Source organism: Odontesthes bonariensis, chromosome 3, assembly GCF_027942865.1.
Source record: "Odontesthes bonariensis isolate fOdoBon6 chromosome 3, fOdoBon6.hap1, whole genome shotgun sequence".
Classification (NCBI taxonomy): Eukaryota; Metazoa; Chordata; class Actinopteri; order Atheriniformes; family Atherinopsidae; genus Odontesthes; species Odontesthes bonariensis.
Window position 1 is genome coordinate 4437577 of NC_134508.1, and position 23500 is coordinate 4461076.

The 23500-nt window shown below is 45.7% G+C and overlaps 1 protein-coding gene across 2 annotated transcripts in view; it reads left to right on the plus strand.

Annotated features, from left to right (window-relative positions):
- Positions 1–23500, plus strand: part of dag1 (dystroglycan 1) — a 60634-nt gene that overhangs the window by 21359 nt on the left and 15775 nt on the right. Inside the window, exons 1-2 of one of the 2 annotated variants that reach the window (XM_075460112.1) lie at positions 9208–9465; positions 13561–14226. In XM_075460112.1, coding sequence (XP_075316227.1) covers positions 13798–14226 — 429 coding nt within the window. In that variant the 5' untranslated portion in view covers positions 9208–9465; positions 13561–13797. Of the gene's footprint in view, positions 1–9207; positions 9466–13560; positions 14227–23500 lie in introns of those variants that run through there. The other variant, XM_075460111.1, reaches the window with a different exon arrangement.

Sequence of the window (23500 nt, forward strand, 5' to 3'; positions counted from 1 at the left end):
ATACTGCATACTGCATACTACATACTGCATACAACATACTGCATACTACATACTGCATACAACATACAACATACTACATACTACATACTGTATACTACATACTGCATACAACATACAACATACTACATACTACATACTGCATACTGCATACTGCATACTGCATACTGCATACTACATACTGCATACAACATACAACATACTACATACTACATACTGCATACTACATACTGCATACTGCATACTGCATACTACATACTGCATACAACATACAACATACTACATACTACATACTGTATACTACATACTGCATACTACATACTGCATACTGCATACTTCCATACTACATACTCATCGATCAGACAGTATGCAGAGCGTTTACCCACAATGCATTTCGCTCCTGTCCTGGCTGAAATCAGCCGGCCTGAAGCTGATTTCTCTTAAGCTCTAAACTCTGTAAACTTTAGCAACATTTGAAACATTTTCAGGAGAGAAAGTAGTTGTTTAGATCCCCAACGTGTTGAAAATCTGACAAAATACCGGCTCTTTACAATTTTGTTCCCACGAATTCGGTGCTACTAAAGCTAGCCGCAGTGAGCAACGCACTTCCGGTTATTTTCACAAAAATAAAATACCCGTTGCCTTTTATCATAGGGAAAGCCATTACGATACAATTGGTGCTTTTGTTTATAAAACAGGAAGTGAAGCTACCCTCGTTGTAGCTAGCTTGAAACTGCCGTTTTGACAGGAAATGACGATCGGTGACGTCACGTCACGTTGCATCTTGGGTAGTTTGAGTATGAGTAGTAACCTCATGATGCATACCCAACATTTCAGAGAATCTAGTATGCATCCGGGAACTTCTCGCTTACTCAAACTCGCATACTAACTCAGAAAGTTAGTAGTAGTAGTATGTAGTTTCGAACACAGCCAGAATCTCAGAGCCCAGACAAACCTGCACCAACTGCAGAAGAATCAGATACTCTGAAGTCAGATGAAGAGCTTTACATTATCTGTGCAGCAAAGTGAAATAAAACCTGGGTCTCAAACAGCAGCCGCTTTGTTTCACATTAATCTGTCGGCTTCAGAGCAGAAGAAGAAGGCTGCTTCTCTGGATGAATCTGTGGCAGCGAGTCAAAGCGCCGATGAGTCTAAAGTGAGGCTTTCATCCCCGTTTGTAGGCGCCCACTCCGACTCCTACTCCTGTAAAGTGACTCGGGATGTAAAAATAAAGCGCGCAGGTTCACTCATCTCCCAGAAATAGCTGCGCGTGCGAGCAGAGAGTCTGTTGTGGTTATTCACTTTTAAAAGAAACTCCCACCTGTGATGGTGTTTGTGTCTGAAATCACCGGCTGCTGGGCGACTCGCTGCAGTCAGAATATAAGGCAGGAGGCAGGGGGGGTCACCTGGGAGGTGAAGTTCATGCGTGCACGTGCATGTATGTGTGCATGTGGAATGTCTTGTGTTACCCAGCTGTCCAACATGATCCAAACACACGTGACCAGCTGCTGCCAGCTGTCAGTGTTCGTCAAGTCTTAGCTGGTGGTCTCAGGCCCCCCACATCTCTCAGTGAAGTGAGCCCACCCATTAATATGTTTATAGTAGGGCTGGGCAACGATTAAAATGTTTAATCTAATTAATCACATGATTTCACTGATCAATCACGATTAATCGCATTTGTACGCAGAATCCAAAAATGAATCCAAAAGTAGCGTATAGCTTTTAGCATTTAGCTTTATTTTAAATGTGCTGCCAAATGAATGAAAGTGCCATAACATTTGTTGTGCAAACACACTTTTAACATCAGCATCTTTCTGTAGTTTTTATGTAGAAGCCTCGCTCCACTGTCTGTTTCCTTGAATGACTTGCTGCTATCAGTTGTGTGTTTTGCCTTTAAGTGATATTTTAGACTGGAACTACTACGCTGAGAAGACAATTCAACTTGGCAGTGTTTACAGATGACTTTGGTTCTGTCGACTCCGCCGTCTGGAAGAACTTTAAAATGAAAATGGCCGAGTAAAAGTTCCGTACCCTTCTCCATGTTTGGTGGATCCGCCGATTACTTTCTTTTCCTGTTCCACAGCAGACAGCAACAGACTTTTACAGAATAAAAGCCTGTGAGCAACAGACTTTTACAAAATAAAATAAATAATAAAACAGGGGTGGTCCGTGGCGTAGTGGGTTGAGCAGGCGCCCCATGTACAGAGGCTATAGTCCTCGCTGCAGCTGTCCCCGGTTCGAGTCCCGCATCGGACGGCCCTGTGCTGCATGTTGTTCCCCCTCTCTCTGCCCCCTGCTTCCTGTCTCTCTGAACTCTCCTATCCATTAAATGCACAAAAGCCCCCCAAAATTTTTTCAAATAAATAAATAAAACCTGCATTTTAAATAATAATAACGAGTTAACTCGCCCAGCCCTGTTTTTATGAACCATATTAGAGAAGCTTGCAGGTCAGATTAGAACCAGTTTGGCGTCTTGGTGTGACCCCCAAACTGCAGAAGGCAACGATATGATCAGGGTTCTGCGGTTCTACGGGCTCAGAGTGTGAGGGAGGAAACCGACCTTCAGCTCGATGATGGCAGAGCAGCGTAATTCCTCCTCCTTCCTCGGTGTTCTTTAACAATAATTACATTTCCTCCTCTTCTCTCCATCGCTCTCTGTGTGATTGTTAATTCTTTCAAGCTTCGTTTCTGCAGAAGTTGCAGCGTTATAATGAGCCTACAGAGATGTGTGAAGCATCACGGCGTTTCCCTCGTGAGCCGTTATCCTACACGTGCACACACTCACGTGCACGCTCACACACACATGCACACTCACACACACGTGCACACTCACACACACGTGCACGCTCACACACACGTGCACACTCACACAGGCTGAAAGCGCTGATGCTTCGGAGCTCCACAGCCTAATCATAAAGTGGACGTACGTTTGGCTGTGTTGGCAGAAGAGCAGCTATTCCCACGACCCCCCCCCCTCCCACCTCCACTTTCTTTCTGTGTTTTTGTTTCTGTTTTTTTTGTTTCTGTGTTTGCGTGCCAGCTGGGTGGCGGGAGCTCTTGTTTTCCCATACAGGATTATGACAGATACGGATCTTGTTTGCGGAGATAATAAATGGCTGCAGGTTGTGCAACTCTGAAAATAAATCCTCTTCCTGGGAGGTCCGGAGGCGCCGCTCCACCTCCAGCGTTCCCGGAGTCTTTGGATGCTTAAATGATTTGAAATTCCTTTTTTTTTCCTGCTTGTTTACTCCTCAATAAACGGTTAAAAAAAAACAACGAACCTTTGAATCCTCCGGCTCGGTGTTTCTCTGAACGTTAACTCCGTGTTTTAAAGGCTCACATTTCTCATCCATCTGAGCGTCGAGGCCTCCGGCAGACATCTGCACATCTCAGGATGGATAATATTTATGTGTGGTGTCCTTCTGCTCCGCTGGTGCTCCCTGAACCCTTGTTTTATGAGGCAGGTCCACATCTGCTTCCAGCTGTTGGTCACACCCTGACTTTTAGCAACTGTTTGAACAGAGCTGGTGTGGCCGGAAACTTCCGCCCGCAGTTGTTATTCCCCTCGGCTGGAGGTGTAGCTGTTGTTCTGGCATTTTCTCAGAATTCCTTGTTTCATTAACAGAGTTCTGACTGAGCTCGCCTCTGATTCCCCCCCCAGCTGAGTCATGACTAGTTTGTGTGAGTTAAATAATTATGAAAGAGTCTAATTTATTCCATATTTCCTTTTTTACAATTTGTCTTCAAGCTCCAACTTATTAAAGACGGAAAACGTTTCAGGATGAGCTCTGCAGCGACAGGTCCTCAGCTGGCAGGGACTTGGCTTCTCTTTCTTTATGTCTTTTAATTAGTCTGAGATATTTGTTCACTGATCCAACAGATAAGATGATTAGTTCCGCAGCATTCTGTCAAACTGTCTCAAAAGGAGTGATGATGAGTTTTACAGTTTTTCCATCAAATGCAACGAGTTTAAACACGAGTACACTGCTGTTCTGCAGGTGTTCTGTGCTGCAGGTGTTCTGTTCTGCAGGTGTTCTGTGCTGCAGGTGTTCTGTTCTGCAGGTGTTCTGTGCTGCAGGTGTTCTGTGCTGCAGGTTTTCTGTGCTGCAGGTGTTCTGTTCTGCAGGTGTTCTGTGCTGCAGGTGTTCTGTTCTGCAGGTGTTCTGTTCTGCAGGTGTTCTGTGCTGCAGGTGTTCTGCAGGTGTTCTGTTCTGCAGATGTTCTGTTCTGCAGGTGTTCTGTTCTGCAGATGTTCTGTTCTGCAGATGTTCTGTGCTGCAGGTGTTCTGTGCTGCAGGTGTTTAGCAGGTGTTCTGTGCTGCAGGTGTTCTGTTCTGCAGGTGTTCTGTTGTGCAGGTGTTCTGTGCTGCAGGTGTTCTGTGCTGCAGGTGTTCTGTGCTGCAGGTGTTCTGTTCTGCAGGTGTTCTGTGCTGCAGGTGTTCTGTGCTGCAGGTGTTCTGTTCTGCAGGTGTTCTGCAGGTGTGCTGCAGGTGTTCTGTACTGCAGGTGTTCTGTTCTGCAGGTGTTCTGTGCTGCAGGTGTTCTGTTCTGCAGGTGTTCTGTTCTGCAGGTGTTCTGTGCTGTAGGTGTTCCGTGCTGCAGGTGTTCTGTTTTGCAGGTGTTCTGTGCTGCAGGTGTTCTGTTCTGCAGGTGTTCTGTTCTGCAGGTGTTCTGTGCTGCAGGTGTTCTGTGCTGCAGATGTTCTGTGCTGCAGGTGTTCTGTGCTGCAGATGTTCTGTGCTGCAGGTGTTCTGTACTGCAGGTGTTCTGTTCTGCAGGTGTTCTGTGCTGCAGGTGTTCTGTTCTGCAGGTGTTCTGTTCTGCAGGTGTTCTGTGCTGTAGGTGTTCCGTGCTGCAGGTGTTCTGTTTTGCAGGTGTTCTGTGCTGCAGGTGTTCTGTTCTGCAGGTGTTCTGTTCTGCAGGTGTTCTGTGCTGCAGGTGTTCTGTGCTGCAGATGTTCTGTGCTGCAGGTGTTCTGTGCTGCAGATGTTCTGCAGGTGTTCTGTTCTGCAGATGTTCTGTGCTGCAGATGTTCTGCAGGTGTTCTGTTCTGCAGGTGTTCTGCAGGTGTCCTGTTCTGCAGATGTTCTGTTCTGCAGGTGTTCTGTGCTGCAGATGTTCTGTGCTGCAGATGTTCTGCAGGTGTTCTGTTCTGCAGATGTTCTGTGCTGCAGATGTTCTGCAGGTGTTCTGTTCTGCAGGTGTTCTGCAGGTGTTCTGCAGGTGTCCTGTTCTGCAGATGTTCTGTTCTGCAGGTGTTCTGTGCTGCAGATGTTCTGCAGGTGTTCTGTTCTGCAGGTGTTCTGCAGGTGTCCTGTTCTGTTGGTGTTCTGCAGGTGTTCTGCAGGTGTTCTGTTGGTGTTCTGCAGATGTTCTGTTCTGCAGGTGTTCTGTTCTGTTGGTGTTCTGCAGGTGTTCTGTTCTGCAGGTGTTCTGCAGGTGTTCTGCAGGTGTCCTGTTCTGCAGATGTTCTGTTCTGCAGGTGTTCTGTGCTGCAGATGTTCTGCAGGTGTTCTGTTCTGCAGGTGTTCTGCAGGTGTCCTGTTCTGTTGGTGTTCTGCAGGTGTTCTGCAGGTGTCCTGTTCTGTTGGTGTTCTGCAGGTGTTCTGCAGGTGTTCTGTTGGTGTTCTGCAGATGTTCTGTTCTGCAGGTGTTCTGTTCTGTTGGTGTTCTGCAGGTGTTCTGTGCTGCAGGTGTTCTGTTCTGCAGGTGTTCTGTTCTGCAGGTGTTCTGTTCTGTTGGTGTTCTGCAGATGTTCTGTTCTGCAGGTGTTCTGTTCTGTTGGTGTTCTGCAGATGTTCTGTTCTGCAGGTGTTCTGTTCTGCAGGTGTTCTGTTCTGTTGGTGTTCTGCAGGTGTTCTGTTCTGCAGGTGTTCTGTTCTGCAGGTGTTCTGTTCTGTTGGTGTTCTGCAGGTGTTCTGTTCTGCAGGTGTTCTGTTCTGCAGGTGTTCTGCAGGTGTTCTGCAGGTGTTCTGTGCTGCAGGTGTTCCGTGCTGCACGTGTTCTGTGCTGCAGGTGTTCTATAGGTGTTCTGCAGGTGTCCTGTTCTGCAGGTGTTCTGCAGGTGTTCTGTGCTGCAGGTGTTCTGATCCAACACTCAGTCCTGTGACTGGGCATGAAGGTTAAAGCAGAGGAACCAGTCTGACTCTGTTCTTTCTGCACGTTTTTTACTTCAAGTTTTCAGTCGGTTTGGTGTTGTTTGGCGTGTTGTTATGCACACCTTGATGCACACCTGGATACACACCTGGATACACACCTGTTTGCACACCTGTCTGCACTAAATGGGCCATTAGGCAGTTAAGTTGGCTGGTTTAGACATTTAAAACAGCTTGGTTAGGTTTAGGAAAGTATTGTGAAGTCGACCACGTTAGACATATGTTTCTCTTTGCTCTTTAAATGCTTCATAATTCACGGGGGGGGGGTTAGGATGAGCTGTTTCACTGCTGGCATGACACACGAACGCCTTATGTCCACACATATGGCCGCTCGCTCGTCTCCGTAGGAACCAACGCCGGAGCCATAGACTCAGACTTGGATGGTGGAATTGCATTGCGATTGATTGCATTTCTGGGTTTTGGATTATATTTTTCTGTCGCAGAGCTTTTTTGTTCCAACTGCTGCCAAGCTAATTACAGAAGTAATTACGGGCCGGAGCGCAGATTTATTTGAATGGACTCTGAAGCAGATTTCAGAGGTAGCGCAGATTGTTCAGTCGCACATTGTTCAGTCGCTCATTGTTGAGCCGCAGATTGTTCAGTCGCAGATTGTTCAGTCGCACATATTTTAGTCGCAGATTGTTCATTCGCACATATTTCAGTCGCAGATTGTTCATTCGCACATTGTTCAGTCGCACATATTTCAGTCGCAGATTGTTCATTCGCACATTGTTCAGTCGCAGATTGTTCATTCGCACATTGTTCAGTCGCAGATTGTTCAGTCGCAGATTGTTCAGTCGCAGATTGTTCATTCGCACATTGTTCAGTCGCAGATTGTTCAGTCGCACATTGTTCAGTCGCACATTGTTCAGTCGCACATTGTTCAGTCGCACATTGTTCAGTCGCAGATTGTTCAGTCGCAGATTTTTCAGTCGCAGATTGTTCAGCCACACATTGTTCAGCCGCACATTGTTCAGTCGCACATTGTTCAGTCGCAGATTGTTAAGTCGCAGATTGTTCAGTTGCAGATTGTTCAGTTGCAGATTGTTCAGTCGCAGATTTTTCAGTCGCACATTGTTCAGTCGCACATTGTTCATTCGCACATATTTCAGTCGCAGATTGTTCATTCGCACATTGTTCAGTCGCAGATTGTTCAGTCGCAGATTGTTCAGTCGCAGATTGTTCAGTCGCACATTGTTCAGTCGCAGATTGTTCAGTCGCAGATTGTTCAGTCGCACATTGTTCAGTCGCACATTGTTCAGTCGCACATTGTTCAGTCGCACAGTGTTCAGTCGCAGATTGTTCAGTCGCAGATTGTTCAGTCGCAGATTGTTCAGTCGCAGATTGTTCAGTCGCAGATTGTTCATTCGCACATTGTTCAGTCGCAGATTGTTCAGTCGCACATTGTTCAGTCGCACATTGTTCAGTCGCACAGTGTTCAGTCGCAGATTGTTCAGTCGCAGATTTTTCAGTCGCAGATTGTTCAGCCGCACATTGTTCAGCCGCACATTGTTCAGTCGCACATTGTTCAGTCTCACATTGTTCAGTCGCAGATTGTTAAGTCGCAGATTGTTCAGTTGCAGATTGTTCAGTCACAGATTGTTCATTCGCACATTGTTCAGTCGCAGATTGTTCAGTCGCACATTGTTCAGTCGCACATTGTTCAGTCGCAGATTGTTCAGTCGCAGATTGTTCAGTCGCAGATTTTTCAGTCGCAGATTGTTCAGCCGCACATTGTTCAGCCGCACATTGTTCAGTCGCACATTGTTCAGTCTCACATTGTTCAGTCGCAGATTGTTAAGTCGCAGATTGTTCAGTTGCAGATTGTTCAGTCGCAGATTGTTCAGTCGCAGATTTTTCAGTCGCACATTGTTCAGTCGCACATTGTTCAGTCGCACATTGTTCAGTCGCAGATTGTTCAGTCGCAGATTGTTCAGTCGCACATTGTTCAGTCGCACATTGTTCAGTCTCACATTGTTCAGTCGCAGATTGTTCAGTCGCAGATTGTTCAGTCGCAGATTGTTAAGTCGCAGATTGTTAAGTCGCAGATTGTTAAGTCGCAGATTGTTCAGTCGCAGATTTTTCAGTCGCAGATTGTTCAGTCGCAGATTGTTCAGTCGCACATTGTTCAGTCTCACATTGTTCAGTCGCAGATTGTTCAGTCGCAGATTGTTAAGTCGCAGATTGTTCAGTCGCAGATTTTTCAGTCGCAGATTGTTCAGCCGCACATTGTTCAGCCGCACATTGTTCAGCCGCACATTGTTCAGTCGCACATTGTTCAGTCTCACATTGTTCAGTCGCAGATTGTTCAGTCGCAGATTGTTCAGTCGCAGATTTTTCAGTCGCACATTGTTCAGTCTCACATTGTTCAGTCGCACATTGTTCAGTCGCAGATTGTTCAGTCGCAGATTGTTCAGTCTCAGATGTCACGGCTCTGAAATTCATCTGAAAAAAAGAGAAACACATTCCTTCTATCTGGCTCTGTCTCCCACACATGCTGCAGAAGAACAATGCAGACTTTCAATCCGCGCATCCCAAGAATTATCTCTGTTTACACACTGCAGAGCAGTCTGCGTGAGAGCGCCCGCTAAATACCTCAGATGTGCCTAATCCCCTTGCTAAATATCTAAATCTTATTGTAAAGATAAACACGGTGTAATCCAGAGTTTCACTCAGAGAGAATCCAGCCTGCGTCTGACTTCAGCTTCCCCAGAGTGTGAGGAAGGGCAGATTTATCCTCTGTGGCGTCGGCTGCCTCCTCAGGAAGGCGGCCATTTTTAGAAAAACTCCCCGTCTCTGTTCCCGCCCTGTCTCTGCCAATAATAGAGGCATCAGCTGTGACTCTGAGGGAGGGAACGGGGCAGAAAGCCCACCGAGGTGGGGGAGAAGGGGGGCCGAGGTGGGGAGAAGGGGGGCCAAGCTGGGATGTTGACAACATGTCCGTCTCTCTGATTAGCTGCTGGGTGGCCACGCCGTCACTCTGACTGCGTCCCGGAGGGGCTTCTGCATCCTGATTGGTCGCTGAGGGGAATTCCAGCGATGGAATTTCCTTACAGGTTCAGACGGGTCCTTTCACACTTCTGCTGCTTGTGTGGAAGCCAAAGGCAGCCGGCTTCAGACGGCTGGACTTAGATGTGTGAGGACTGGTTAGGGGTCGGGGTTCGGCCCCGCCTTCCATAGAAGAAGAAGTGGAGGAACGGGGATGTTGTCGACCCCGGGTCGATGCGTGTTGTTGGCTGAAGTTTGGTCCTGGCTTCTGTAGAGAGTCTGAGCTATCTGTGGGATTCTGTATCCTGACACCAGCTGACCTGCGGTACGTGATAATGGGCTATATGATGCTGAGCTACAGTTGGAACTGGAGTGTCGTCCTGGTCCGGGTACACACTCACAGGAAGAGAATCGTTCAGTGAGTCCACCATGACAGGTGGCCCTACTCCCATGTTTAGCTTTACAGATCTGTACTTCTAACACGTTGCTTTATTCTCTGTTTGTTGGCTTCTTCTTCTGTGGACCGGTTTCTTGTCTCACCTCTGGGTCAAAGACCCGGGAAGAGCTAAAAGCTAGGACACTGGTTTGTGTTGGTCTGACTTTGAGTCATTTAAAAGTCTGTTTGCAGGATCCCAAACCTAAACTTTTTGGGTGTTAAACCTTGCACATCTTTTACATTAAGCATTAGCATTAAGCTAGCTGTAGACCAACAGGGAGAGGTCGTATTTCCACATCTCTGCTGTGGGAAACGTGGAGGATCCGGGCATAGTTTGGATCCATCTGGATTAAAAGTGACAGAAACTATTGGAGCAGAACCAGGAGCCCACTGTTTAATTCATCAAAGCTCTGGAGAACAGCGCCTCCCAAAGTGGGGACTCTGTAAAAGGATCTCCCTGAAACTGCTGTTATTACACAGTTATTACACAGTTATTACCGGTGTCTGTTGTCATTGTGGGCTCTGCAGCATGCGGCCGGTTGTTAGCACCAAATAGGAAATGCATCTGCAGCTTTCTATCTATAGGCCTCGGTGAGCAGTTTTCACATTGTGTTCTGGGACTGACGCCCCTTTCTCTTACCCCTCTGCTGCCCTCTCCCCCATTTACCCCGGTGCACATAGTGGTTTATTTATAAGTGAAAGCTGATCGAGGGGTATTTCTGAGGAGCAGCTCCTGTTCACTCTGAAAAAGCAAAGCAGATACGCTCCGACTTTAAAGTAAAGCTGTGAGAAAAAGCCTGAAAATGTTCTGCATGTTGATGCAACTTCTCTGTCTCCGCTTTCAGTTTAAATAAACGTAGACTTTTTAAAGGAAAGAATCAAAGCTCTGCCATTCTGTTTATTAATAAGTGGAATCTGAAATGTTTCCGGACTGCCTTAACTGGCACCTGCCGCTCATGTCTTAATGGGTAAAATTAACTCAATAATTAGTCCTTTCTGACACATCTGAACCAAAGAGCGCCACCTTTTTGCTGTGTGGCTCTGCAGAGCTTTCTCTTGCTCAGAAATGATTCTCCAGGAAAAATTTAAACGCAGAATATGAGCTGTTTAAGGCCTTTGAAAAGCTCCTGAGTCTGTGCATCCCAGAGCGAAGCAAAGCTCTGAGAAGCTCTCTACTTCCCCACCCGTCCCGCTGCCCACTCAGCCCAAACTCCGTCATCATGTGGGGAAGCTTTCCGGACATTTGGTGGTGATTCCTGTCAGAGGGTTAAGCAGCGAGAAGCTCACAAAGACCAAAACGGTCACGTTGTGAAGTGTTTCTATGTAGCGTAGGTGTCGCCATGGCGCCCGGTGGACAGTCAGACCCCCTCTCGGCGCCACCTTCGGGGTAAATAAATCTCTTCGCTGCTGGTGATGTTTGTGGGCTGTGTGTTTGATGGGTGGGTGACAGCCGGGAGATAAATGAAGCGGCCTTGAAGGTTTTGGAGATCTGAGAGGAGGTTGGGTGTATCTGAAGCCTCTGAGGGGAGGAAAGGAAGAAGTTTGTGATACAGAAAGCTGTGCAACACAGATAAATAGCCTACAACTACATCCTGAGACCACGAAAAGCTATGAAAGAAGGAGTAAAAGCATTAGCCGAGATCGAACAACAGAAAGAAAGCAATGAGAGGAAGGAGAGAGGAAACGGGAGGAAGCTGCCCCCAGCACTTCAGCCGAAGGTGACCGACATGAAAGGAAAGGAGGGTAAAACTTTTAACACCCGACTGTGAAAAATAGTAAACTGCAGCTAAATGAGTTTAAGTCCCGAGTTTTTCTGAGAGGATTGGTGAAAGTTCAGCAGCTCCAGCAGAGGGGAAACTTCACCGAGGAGCTCGGTGGTTAAAAGCAAAGTTGGGTGCAGAAGGTGGTGCTCCGCAGGGCACGGGCGGAGGCAACAAAGAGGCTCTTTCAGCTGGTCGGAGCGACCGAGGGAGTCTGCGTGTTGTTGCTGCCGTGATTTCACTTTCTCCAGCGGTGCAAAGTGCAGTCACAGCGGGGGGCTCCCTCTTCCCCTGACTTCTCTTTGTGCCTTTCTTTCAGTCTCTAACTGAAAAAACCCTCGGGGGAAATCATTTGTGTACACACCGACACACTCAGGAGGGGATCCTCTCCTCCGTGAAAGGGCTGAACGAATAACAAACCCCCTGAGTTCGGACCTCCACACCTACACACACAGCCTCGGTTTGACCCCCGCTCACAATAGAGAAGCATTCATTCATTCATTCATTCATTCATTCATTCATTCATCAGAGATGCAGGGAAGCTCTGACTGCTTTGCATTGTTGGCTAATCCACCTTCACCTCCTTCAGCTCTCCATGTTCCATCCCGTCTCCGTCACTCGTTCATTCCTCAGACTCCGGTCATTTAGCGAGGCCGAAACAAGAAGTAATCAGATTAGAGATGCACCGATCAATCAGCCGCTGATTAAAAAAGCGGTGGTATTTGGTGGTGTTTGCTGGTGTTTGCTGGTGTTTGGTGCTGTTTGGTGGTGTTTGCTGGTGTTTGGTGCTGTTTGCTGGTGTTTGGTGCTGTTTGGTGGTGTTTGGTAGGGTGTTTACTGGTGTTTGCTGGTGTTTGGTAGGGTGTTTGGTGCTGTTTACTGATGTTTGCTTGTGTTTGGTAGGGTGTTTGGTGCTGTTTACTGGTGTTTGCTGGTGTTTACTGGTGTTTCCTGGTGTTTGGTGCTGTTTGGTAGGGTGTTTGGTGCTGTTTGCTGGTGTTTGGTAGGGTGTTTGGTAGGGTGTTTACTGGTGTTTGCTGGTGTTTGGTAGGGTGTTTGGTGCTGTTTACTGATGTTTGCTTGTGTTTGGTAGGGTGTTTGGTGCTGTTTACTGATGTTTGCTTGTGTTTGGTAGGGTGTTTGGTGCTGTTTGCTGGTGTTTGCTGGTGTTTGGTAGGGTATTTGGTGCTGTTTGCTGGTGTTTGCTGGTGTTTGGTAGGGTGTTTGGTGCTGTTTGCTGGTGTTTGCTGGTGTTTGGTAGGGTGTTTGGTGCTGTTTGCTGGTGTTTGGTAGGGTGTTTGGTAGGGTGATTACTGGTGTTTGTTGGTGTTTGGTAGGGTGTTTGGTGCTGTTTACTGATGTTTGCTTGTGTTTGGTAGGGTGTTTGGTGCTGTTTGCTGGTGTTTGCTGGTGTTTGGTAGGGTATTTGGTGCTGTTTGCTGGTGTTTGCTGGTGTTTGGTAGGGTGTTTGCTGGTGTTTGCTGGTGTTTGGTAGGGTGTTTGCTGGTGTTTGCTGGTGTTTGGTAGGGTGTTTGGTGGTGTTTGGTGGTATTTGGTGGTGTTTGCTAGTGTTTGCTAGTGTTTGCTGGTGTTTGCTGGTGTTTGGTGGTATTTGCTGGTGTTTGGTGGTGTTTGGTGGTGTTTGCTGGTGTTTGGTGGTGTTTGGTAGCCGATTTTATATCCAATCTGCCCCAATCAGTCGTAATTTCTGGTTTTCGGCTGATCAAACTGACCTGCACTTTTCTGACACAGCACTGCCAGAGAGAGCGTTTCAAGCCATATACACAAAGTGTGTCAGTGTTGAAAATAAATCTACTCAGGAGGCACTGTTGAAACTCTCACTCTATTTCTTATTTGTGATGTTTTATTCTTGAAAAGGGGGGTTATGATGGCATATAGCCTACCACTAATTGTGGTTTAATTGCAGTTATATAAGCAAAATGTTGTCTGGGAGAAGGGTACTTGTACTAAATTTGGGAAAGGGTACTCAAGCCAAACAAATATAGTGTCTATTATATGATTATAATTATTTCTTAGATAGAAAATCGGTATTGGAAAAAACGGTTTTGGCAGGTCAGACCTCCTTAAAAACCGGAAATCGGTATCGGCCAAGAATTTTGCAATCGGTGCATCTCTAAATCAGATTCCTCCTCAACTGGAAAGGGGGCTGTTTTCAGGTTCCCTCTTCTCACCTCTGTCTCTCTCTCTGTTTGTCTTCTCACAGATCTCAAAGGAACTCGGCACAATGGGACCCCGAAACCTCTGAGGGCAGAGCACGAAGAAAGGGGAGGCGGGGCAACAGAGGAAGGCGCCGGGTGAGGAGAGGGGAGGGGAGGCCCAGTTGAAAAGAGGGATTTGCTATATCTGTCGGGGATGCATGTTCCCCCCTGAGACCCTCCGCTTGGACATCCTCCTTCCTACGTTGTTTCTGCCTCAGTGACGGGCAGACAAAGGGCAAAGAATGTGCAGTAAACTGAGTGTGGGGTGGCCCAGGGGCAGCAGGGGCCTGGACGTCAGACTACCCAGGACTGGAGTCTTGCTGCTGGGTTTGGTCCTCGCCGCGGCGTGCTGGCTCCCCCTGCCGGCCCGCGCAGAGGCCATCAACATGTTGGGCGACACGGTGCTAATAGAGGCAGGCGGAGAAGGCGAGGCGGTGGGCGGAGCAAGCCGGAGCAGGCTGGAAGCCTCCATGCACTCCTCGCTGCTGCGCGACTTCCAGGAAGTGACGGAGGGACTCCAGGCGATGGAGGCCGTCGACTCGGCGGCGGCCCGGCAGAAAGCGGCGGCGGCCCCCGTGGCCTTCGCGGACTCCTCGGCGGTGGTGGGCCGGATCTTCCAGATCAGGGCGCCAAACAAGATGGAGGACATGTACCGCGGTGACGTGGCCAAGGTGAGTTAGAGTCTGAGCTTTCCACATTTAAAGGACACACGAGACCAAACAAATAGAAACAGGAAATAAGGAAATTCGAATCAAATCAAATTCATTTGTAGCACATTTCATGTACAAAACAGTTCAAAGTGCTTTACATAAAATAAAAGCATTACAGCAGAGAGTGGAAGAAGCATTAAAAATAAATAAAAGAATATAAAGAGAAACAAATAAAATAATTTAAATGAATTTAAAAACAAGCAACAGTCCAGATAAGTTCAAAGATTTGAAAGTTTAATACGTCTGCTGGGCTGCAGTCGTCCGGTGACAGAGACACATAAAGTTGTGTATCGTCTGCATAACTGTGATAATTGATGTTAAAGTTCTGCAATATCTGACCCAAAGGGAGCATATACAAGTTAAACAGAAGAGGTCCAAGAATGGACCCCTGGGGGACTCCACAGGTCATGGCCAAGGAAAAATGTTTCAGATTTTACTCGATATGCAGCTGCGTTAAATATTCTGACTCCCAGAAGGCCAGCCAGGGCCATAAGAACCTTATCAATATCTGAGTAAATCAGTTTGTTTGAATGTTTTTAAAGGGTTTTAGGGTCTTAAAACCTTAAAAGAGACGTCAGTGTGAGATCTGCGAGCATCACCGGAAGCCTTTGTGTTTGCAGGGAGTTCCTCTCAGCAGCTTCCCTCCTTTAACTCTTTAAGGTGGGGGCAAACTGTCCCGTTCTGGTTCTCTGATGGCAGTAACGTGTTATTACAAGCTGTCGGTTTAACTCTGGTGCAGGAGAAGGAGCCGTAAAGCACTCACAGTAGAGCAGCTCTGCTGTAAACACTGGTTGTCTTACAACCAGCAGCAGCTGAGCAGGTTGGAGAAGCTCCGCCCATCTCTTGCTGTGACTCCATGATGCTCAGACCATCTTATATCCGGTGACGGTTCTTTAAGATTCCGGCTGGAGTCTTAAAGAACTTTGAAATTGAAATTGTGAATTTCAGTGGAGGATTTCAAGCTCACCTTTCTTGGCTGGAAGACTCTTAGTAGATATTTTATCACTCCTGCTCAATCATTTCACTATTCAGGTTCCTCCAGCTGCTGGAGGAATTGTGGTTCTCAGGATGCTAATCACTTTCATGTGTTTTGGAACTGTCCAAAGGTACACTCTTTCTGGCGTAAGATTCACTCCGAAATAGAAATCATATTCGGAACAAAAATCATTTTCAACTGGTACAACCTTTTTTTTGGACTCCAAATTTCAACCAACACAAACATAACAACAAAGAAACTGTTTGGAATGCTGAGTGCAGCTGCTAGAAAAGCAATCACAAGGAAATGGCTTAAACCAGATACCCCATCTATTAGAGAATGGTATGATATTATATATGAAATCTATCAAATGGAGAGAATTACTTTCTCTGTGAGGCTCCAGGACTGTAAACTTGAGGAAATTTGGAATAGATGGAAAGTGTACATTCTTCCGAGATGCCCAGCCTATGTTTAGCAGGAAAAAAAGCATATTAACATCTTGCTTGTATGTGTTAGTTTTTCTTTTTTCTTTTTTCTTTTTTTTTCTCTTTTTCTTTCTTTCCCTTTGTGGTTTTATATTTGTATATCACCTCATGTTTCTGTTCTGGTTATATATTAAAAAAAAAAAAAAGGATCAGACTGTAAAGGGATGTAACCTCTGATAAATAGTATGATTGACAGGTAACGATCCTAAATAAAGACAAAATTTAAATTTTTTTTTAAAAAAGACTCCGGCTGGACCCCCGAGCCGCCCCTCCTGCTGCTGGGTGACTTTCACACGGCTTCCCGGTGACACTCGGTGACGGAGAGGCTAAACCATTTGTCATAGACACGTAGTTCGTTGGGGGGGGGGGACTCGTTCAGCCTCGGCTTCAGATGAACTGCAGGAACAGTCGGAGGAAGCCGTTTCCCTGACAGATATGTGGGTGAAATGAAGCAGGCGAGTGAAGCTGCTCCACATCCAGCCCGAGGAGGCAGTTTGGTGGCAGCTCGGGGCAGTTTGCCCTTCTTTAACTGCACCACATTTTCCACAATAGCCCATTTTCTGTAATACATTTAGTCCTGTGTGCGAGGCGATAGAGGCTCTGTCCTCCCTCTGCCCCTCTCCTCCCTTCTTCTTCTCTATTTCTGTTTCTTCTTCTCTTCTTCCTATCTTCTGTTTCTTCTTCTGTCTCTTCTCTTGTTCTTGTGTTTCTACATACTACATACTGCATACTACATACTACATACTACATACTGCATACTACATACTGCATACTACATACTACATACTCATCGATCAGACAGTATGCAAAGCGTTTACCCACAATGCATTTCACTCCTGTCCGAGCCAAAATCAGCCGGCCTGAAGCTGATTTCTCTTAAGCTCTAAACTCTGTAAACTTTAGCAACATTTGAAACATTTTCAGGAGAGAAAGTAGTCGTTTAGATCCCCAACGTGTTGAAAACCTGACAAAATACCGGCTGTTTACAATTTTGTTCCCACGAATTCGGCGCTACTAAAGCTAGCCGCAGTGAGCAACGCACTTCCGGTTATTTTCACAAAATAAAATACCCGTTGCCTTTTATCATAGGGAAAGCCATTACCATACAATTGGTGCTTTTGTTTATAAAACAGGAAGTGAACCTACCCTCGTTGTAGCTAGCTTGAAACTGCCGTTTTGACAGGAAATGACGATCGGCGACGTCACGTTACGTTGCATCTTGGGTAGTTTGAGTATGAGTAGTAACCTCATGATGCATACCCAACATTTCGGAGGATCTAGTATGCATCCGGGAACTTCTCGCTTACTCAAACTCGCAAAGTTAGTAGGAGTACTAGGATAAGTAGGAGAAGTATGCGGTTTGGAACACAGCCAACAATCCATCAGAGGAGATGAAAAGAGTTCTGATGGGAGATCAAACAGAGTTTGAATGGACGGATGGAATTCCAAAGTTTTGCTAACATCCCCAACGTGTTGAAAACCTGACAAAATACCGGCTGTTTACAATTTTGTTCCCACGAATTCGGCGCTACTAAAATACCCGTTGCCTTTTATCATAGGGAAAGCCATTACGATACAATCTCCTGTTTCTTCTCTTCTTCTTCTGTTTCTTCTTCTGCTTCTTCTTCTCTTCTTTAACCTGCAGTTGGAACCTATTCCAGTCATCCGTCTCCATCTCCTTCGCTCCACCCGTCCCTAATTGTTCTGACACACCGCCTCCTTCCTCTTTCACTCCCAGCGTTGCTTCTCTTCACCCTTCATGCTATCCTTTGCTCCACCTTCCTTTCTGTTTTTCTTCTTAATTATTCACTCACTTTTACCCCCCTCCCTTCTTTTATCTCCCCCATCACATTCCAGCCTTTCATACACTGACCCCCTCCATCCCTCCCTTTCCTTTTAAGTTCCATCTCTTCCTCTTCATCCTACCCCCCCCCCCCCCCCCCCTTTCTTCCATCCCTGTCCAATCGCATCAGATCATATCAATCATGCTCCCCCAGCGATGAGCAGCGTGGAAATCCACTTATACTTTTACCCGCCGTTAACAAAGCTGCACGGCCGGCCGGGGGAACGCCGGGCTCCGTCACACAAGTGTCAAATCTGGGTTTTTAAAGAAAGTTTGGTCCCGTTCCACCGCAGAACTTCAGAAAGTCTTTTACAGCGAGCAGATGAGTGAACAGGCTGTTGGCTGAGCTGTGCCTCACACAACGGGCTCCCCGTCTGAGAGTTTCAGGGACTGTGACGCATATTTCATCTGACAGACGATAATAAACCAGCCGGGTCAGTCTGAGCTCGTAGAGATTTGGATAAAACGGTTTCTTCTTTGCTCTTTCCTCCATCTTTACTTGGGCTGTGTTCGAAACTACATACTACATACTACATACTTCCATACTACATACAACATACTACATACTTCCATACTACATACTACATACAACATACGTCCATACTACATGCTACATACTTCCATACTACATACTACATACAACATACGTCCATACTACATACTGCATACTACATACTACATACTACATACAACATACGTCCATACTACATACTTCCATACTACATACTACATACAACATACGTCCATACTACATACTGCATACTACTTACTGCATACTACATACTTCCATACTACATACTGCATACTACATACTACATACTACACACTACATACTTCCATACTACATACGTCCATACTACATACTGTATACTACATACTTCCATACTACATACTGCATACTACTTACTGCATACTACATACTTCCATACTACATACTATATACTTCCATACTACATACTTCCATACTACATACATCCATACTACATACTGCATACTACATACTTCCATAATACATACTGCATACTACACACTACATACTGCATACTACATACTACATACTTCCATACTACATACTACATACGTCCATACTACATACTTCCATACTACATACTTCCATACTACATACAACATACAACATACGTCCATACTACATACTGCATACTACATACTTCCATACTACATACTGCATACTACTTACTGCATACTACACACTACATACTTCCATACTACATACTACACACTACATACTTCCATACTGCATTCTACATACTTCCATACTACATACTACATACTTCCATACTACATACTGCATACTTCCATACTGCATACTGCATACTTCCTACTACATACTTCCATACTGCATACTACACACTGCATACTACATACTTCCATACTGCATACTACATACTTCCATACTGCATACTGCATACTTCCATACTACATACTGCATACTACATACTTCCATACTGCATACTACATACTTCCATACTACATACTGCATACTACATACTGCATACTACATACTTCCATACTGCATACTACACACTTCCATACTACACACTACATACTTCCATACTGCATACTACATACTTCCATACTACATACAACATACGTCCATACTACATACTGCATACTACATACTACATACTTACATACTACATACTACATACTACATACAACATACGTCCATACTACATACTTCCATACTACATACTACATACAACATACGTCCATACTACATACTGCATACTACTTACTGCATACTACATACTTCCATACTACATACTGCATACTACATACTACATACTACACACTACATACTTCCATACTACATACGTCCATACTACATACTGTATACTACATACTTCCATACTACATACTGCATACTACTTACTGCATACTACATACTTCCATACTACATACTATATACTTCCATACTACATACTTCCATACTACATACATCCATACTACATACTGCATACTACATACTTCCATAATACATACTGCATACTACACACTACATACTGCATACTACATACTACATACTTCCATACTACATACTACATACGTCCATACTACATACTTCCATACTACATACTTCCATACTACATACAACATACAACATACGTCCATACTACATACTGCATACTACATACTTCCATACTACATACTGCATACTACTTACTGCATACTACACACTACATACTTCCATACTACATACTACACACTACATACTTCCATACTGCATTCTACATACTTCCATACTACATACTACATACTTCCATACTACATACTGCATACTTCCATACTGCATACTGCATACTTCCTACTACATACTTCCATACTGCATACTACACACTGCATACTACATACTTCCATACTGCATACTACATACTTCCATACTGCATACTGCATACTTCCATACTACATACTGCATACTACATACTTCCATACTGCATACTACATACTTCCATACTACATACTGCATACTACATACTGCATACTACATACTTCCATACTGCATACTACACACTTCCATACTACACACTACATACTTCCATACTGCATACTACATACTTCCATACTACATACTACATACTTCCATACTACATACTGCATACTTCCATACTGCATACTGCATACTTCCTACTACATACTTCCATACTGCATACTACACACTGCATACTACATACTGCATACTGCATACTACATACTTCCATACTGCATACTACATACTTCCATACTACATACTGCATACTACATACTTCCATACTGCATACTACATACTTCCATACTACATACTACATACTGCATGCTGCATACTGATCGATCAGACGGTATGCAGAGCGTTTACCCACAATGCATTTCTCTCCTGCCCGAGCCGAAATCAGCCGGCCTGAAGCTGATTTCTCTTAAGCTCTAAACTCTGTAAAGTTTAGCAACATTTGAAACATTTTCAGGCGAGAAAGTAGTCGTTTTGATCCCCAACGTGTTCGGCGCTACTAAAGCTAGCCGCAGTGAGCAACGCACTTCCGGTTATTTTCACAAAATAAAATACCCGTTGCCTTTTATCATAGGGAAAGCCATTACGATATAATTGGTGCTTTTGTTTTGAAAACAGGAAGTGAACCTACCCTCGTTGTAGCTAGCTTGAAACTGCCGTTTTGACAGGAAATGACGATCGGCGACGTCACGTTACGTTGCATCTTGGGTAGTTTGAGTATGAGTAGTAACCTCATGATGCATACCCAACATTTCGGAGAATCTAGTATGCATCCGGGAACTTCTCGCTTACTCAAACTCGCTTACTAACTCAGAAAATTAGTATGAGTAGTAGGAGTAGTAGGAGAAGTATGCGGTTTGGAACACAGCCTTGGTGTGGTGTCAACCTTTTCCGCCGTAGTTTCCTTCTCTTCTTCTGTCCGTCCCACAGGAGAAAGCTGTTTTTCCGAACTGATTGGATCTGTCACACAGAACAGAGGGGGGGGGGGGCAGCAGGGTCGGTGTTTGTAAGCTTTTATTCCAGCAGATTTTCCAGATGAGATGGGAAAACAGTTTTACTTCCCCCCTCCTCTACTTCTCTGTTCTTATTACAATGTTGAACAGCTTGCCCTGCCTCTGCTTCCCCTCACCTGCGACCCCCCCCAGGGCTTTTGGAAGGTCGGTGCTCGAGGTTTCGGAGTGAAAGGCCAAATCAATTTCTCTGCTCGCCGCCGCTCTCGTTCTAACTCTAACGGCCTTTTTTCTCATGAAAAAAGCTCAGAGAGGTGTCGAGCCGGCCGTGCCGAGCAGATGAAGGCGCCGCCGTTTATCCGTTCATAAAGGCTCAGAGCGAAGGATTCTCAGCTGGGTGTGCAGGACGTCAGCCTGGCAGCAGGAGGAGGCATAAAGAGGAACTTTTATCCAGTTACAGCTGCCTCAGCTCATGTTTCCTCACTGTAAATTCAGCCCTAAAAGCTGCCAAAGATAACAGTACTGATGGAATAATCGCCCAGCTGCTGCCCGATGCGTCAAACTGTTGATTGGCTTCTGCGCAGGTGTGTGAACGCTCACGTGCACCTTCCTCTCTGAGGGAAATGGATTTTTAACGTGCTTAAGTTGCCAAACGGCTCACTGGAGATCTGGAGCGGAGGCCGTTGGTGGTGTTTGGTGGTGTTTGGTGGTGTTTGGTAGGGTGTTTGCTGGTGTTTGCTGGTGTTTGTTTGTTGGTGTTTGCTGGTGTTTGTCTGGTGTTTGTTTGCTGGTGTTTGTTTGTTGGTGTTTGTTGGTGTTTGCTGGTGTTTGTCTGGTGTTTGTTTGCTGGTGTTTGTTTGTTGGTGTTTGCTGGTGTTTGCTGGTGTTTGTTTGTTGGTGTTTGCTGATGTTTGCTGGTGTTTGTCTGCTGTTTGTTTGCTGGTGTTTGTTTGCTGGTGTTTGCTGGTGTTTGCTGGTGTTTGCTGGTGTTTGTCTGCTGGTGTTTGCTGCTGTTTGTTTGCTGGTGTTTGTTTGTTGGTGTTTGCTGGTGTTTGCTGGTGTTTGCTGGTGTTTGTCTGCTGGTGTTTGCTGCTGTTTGTTTGCTGGTGTTTGTTTGTTGGTGTTTGCTGGTGTTTGTCTGGTGTTTGTTTGCTGGTGTTTGTTTGTTGGTGTTTGCTGGTGTTTGTCTGCTGGTGTTTGCTGGTGTTTGTTTGTTGGTGTTTGCTGCTGTTTGCTGGTGTTTGCTGGTGTTTGCTGGTGTTTGCTGCTGTTTGGGAGTGTTTGCTGGTGTTTGCTGGTGTTTGCTGCTGTTTGCTGCTGTTTGGGAGTGTTTGCTGGTGTTTGCTGGTGTTTGCTTGCTGGTGTTTGCTGGTGTTTGCTGCTGTTTGCTGCTGTTTGGGAGTGTTTGCTGGTGTTTGCTGGTGTTTGCTTGCTGGTGTTTGCTGGTGTTTGTTTGCTGGTGTTTGCTGGTGTTTGCTGGTGTTTGGGAGTGTTTGCTGGTGTTTGCTGGTGTTTGTTTGCTGTTGTTTGGTGATGTTTGTTTGCTGGTGTTTGCTGGTGTTTGCTGGTGTTTGCTGGTGTTTGTCTGCTGGTGTTTGCTGGTGTTTGCTGGTGTTTGTTTGTTGGTGTTTGCTGGTGTTTGTCTGGTGTTTGTTTGCTGGTGTTTGTTTGTTGGTGTTTGCTGGTGTTTGCTGGTGTTTGTTTGTTGGTGTTTGCTGATGTTTGCTGGTGTTTGTTTGTTGGTGTTTGCTGGTGTTTGTTTGCTGGTGTTTGTTTGTTGGTGTTTGCTGGTGTTTGTTTGCTGGTGTTTGCTGGTGTTTGCTGGTGTTTGCTGGTGTTTGTCTGCTGTTTGTTTGCTGGTGTTTGTTTGTTGGTGTTTGCTGGTGTTTGTCTGGTGTTTGTTTGCTGGTGTTTGTTTGTTGGTGTTTGCTGGTGTTTGTCTGCTGGTGTTTGTTTGTTGGTGTTTGCTGGTGTTTGTCTGGTGTTTGTTTGCTGGTGTTTGTTTGTTGGTGTTTGCTGCTGTTTGCTGCTGTTTGGGAGTGTTTGCTGGTGTTTGCTGGTGTTTGCTTGCTGCTGTTTGCTGCTGTTTGGGAGTGTTTGCTGGTGTTTGCTGGTGTTTGCTGGTGTTTGCTTGCTGGTGTTTGGTGATGTTTGTTTGCTGGTGTTTGCTGGTGTTTGCTGGTGTTTGGGAGTGTTTGCTGGTGTTTGCTGGTGTTTGTTTGCTGTTGTTTGGTGATGTTTGTTTGCTGGTGTTTGCTGGTGTTTGCTGGGTTTTGTTTGCTGTTGTTTGGTGATGTTTGTTTGCTGGTGTTTGCTGGTGTATGGGGGTGTTTGCTGGTGTCTGCTGGTGTGCAACGACAACACTGATGCTTCGCTGCCACCTCTGTGTTCAGGTTCTGCAGGGACTGCTTGTATCGTCTGCCGTTATTAACTGAGACGGCTGGAAGATCAGAGTTTGTGGCCAACAGATGAGTGCTC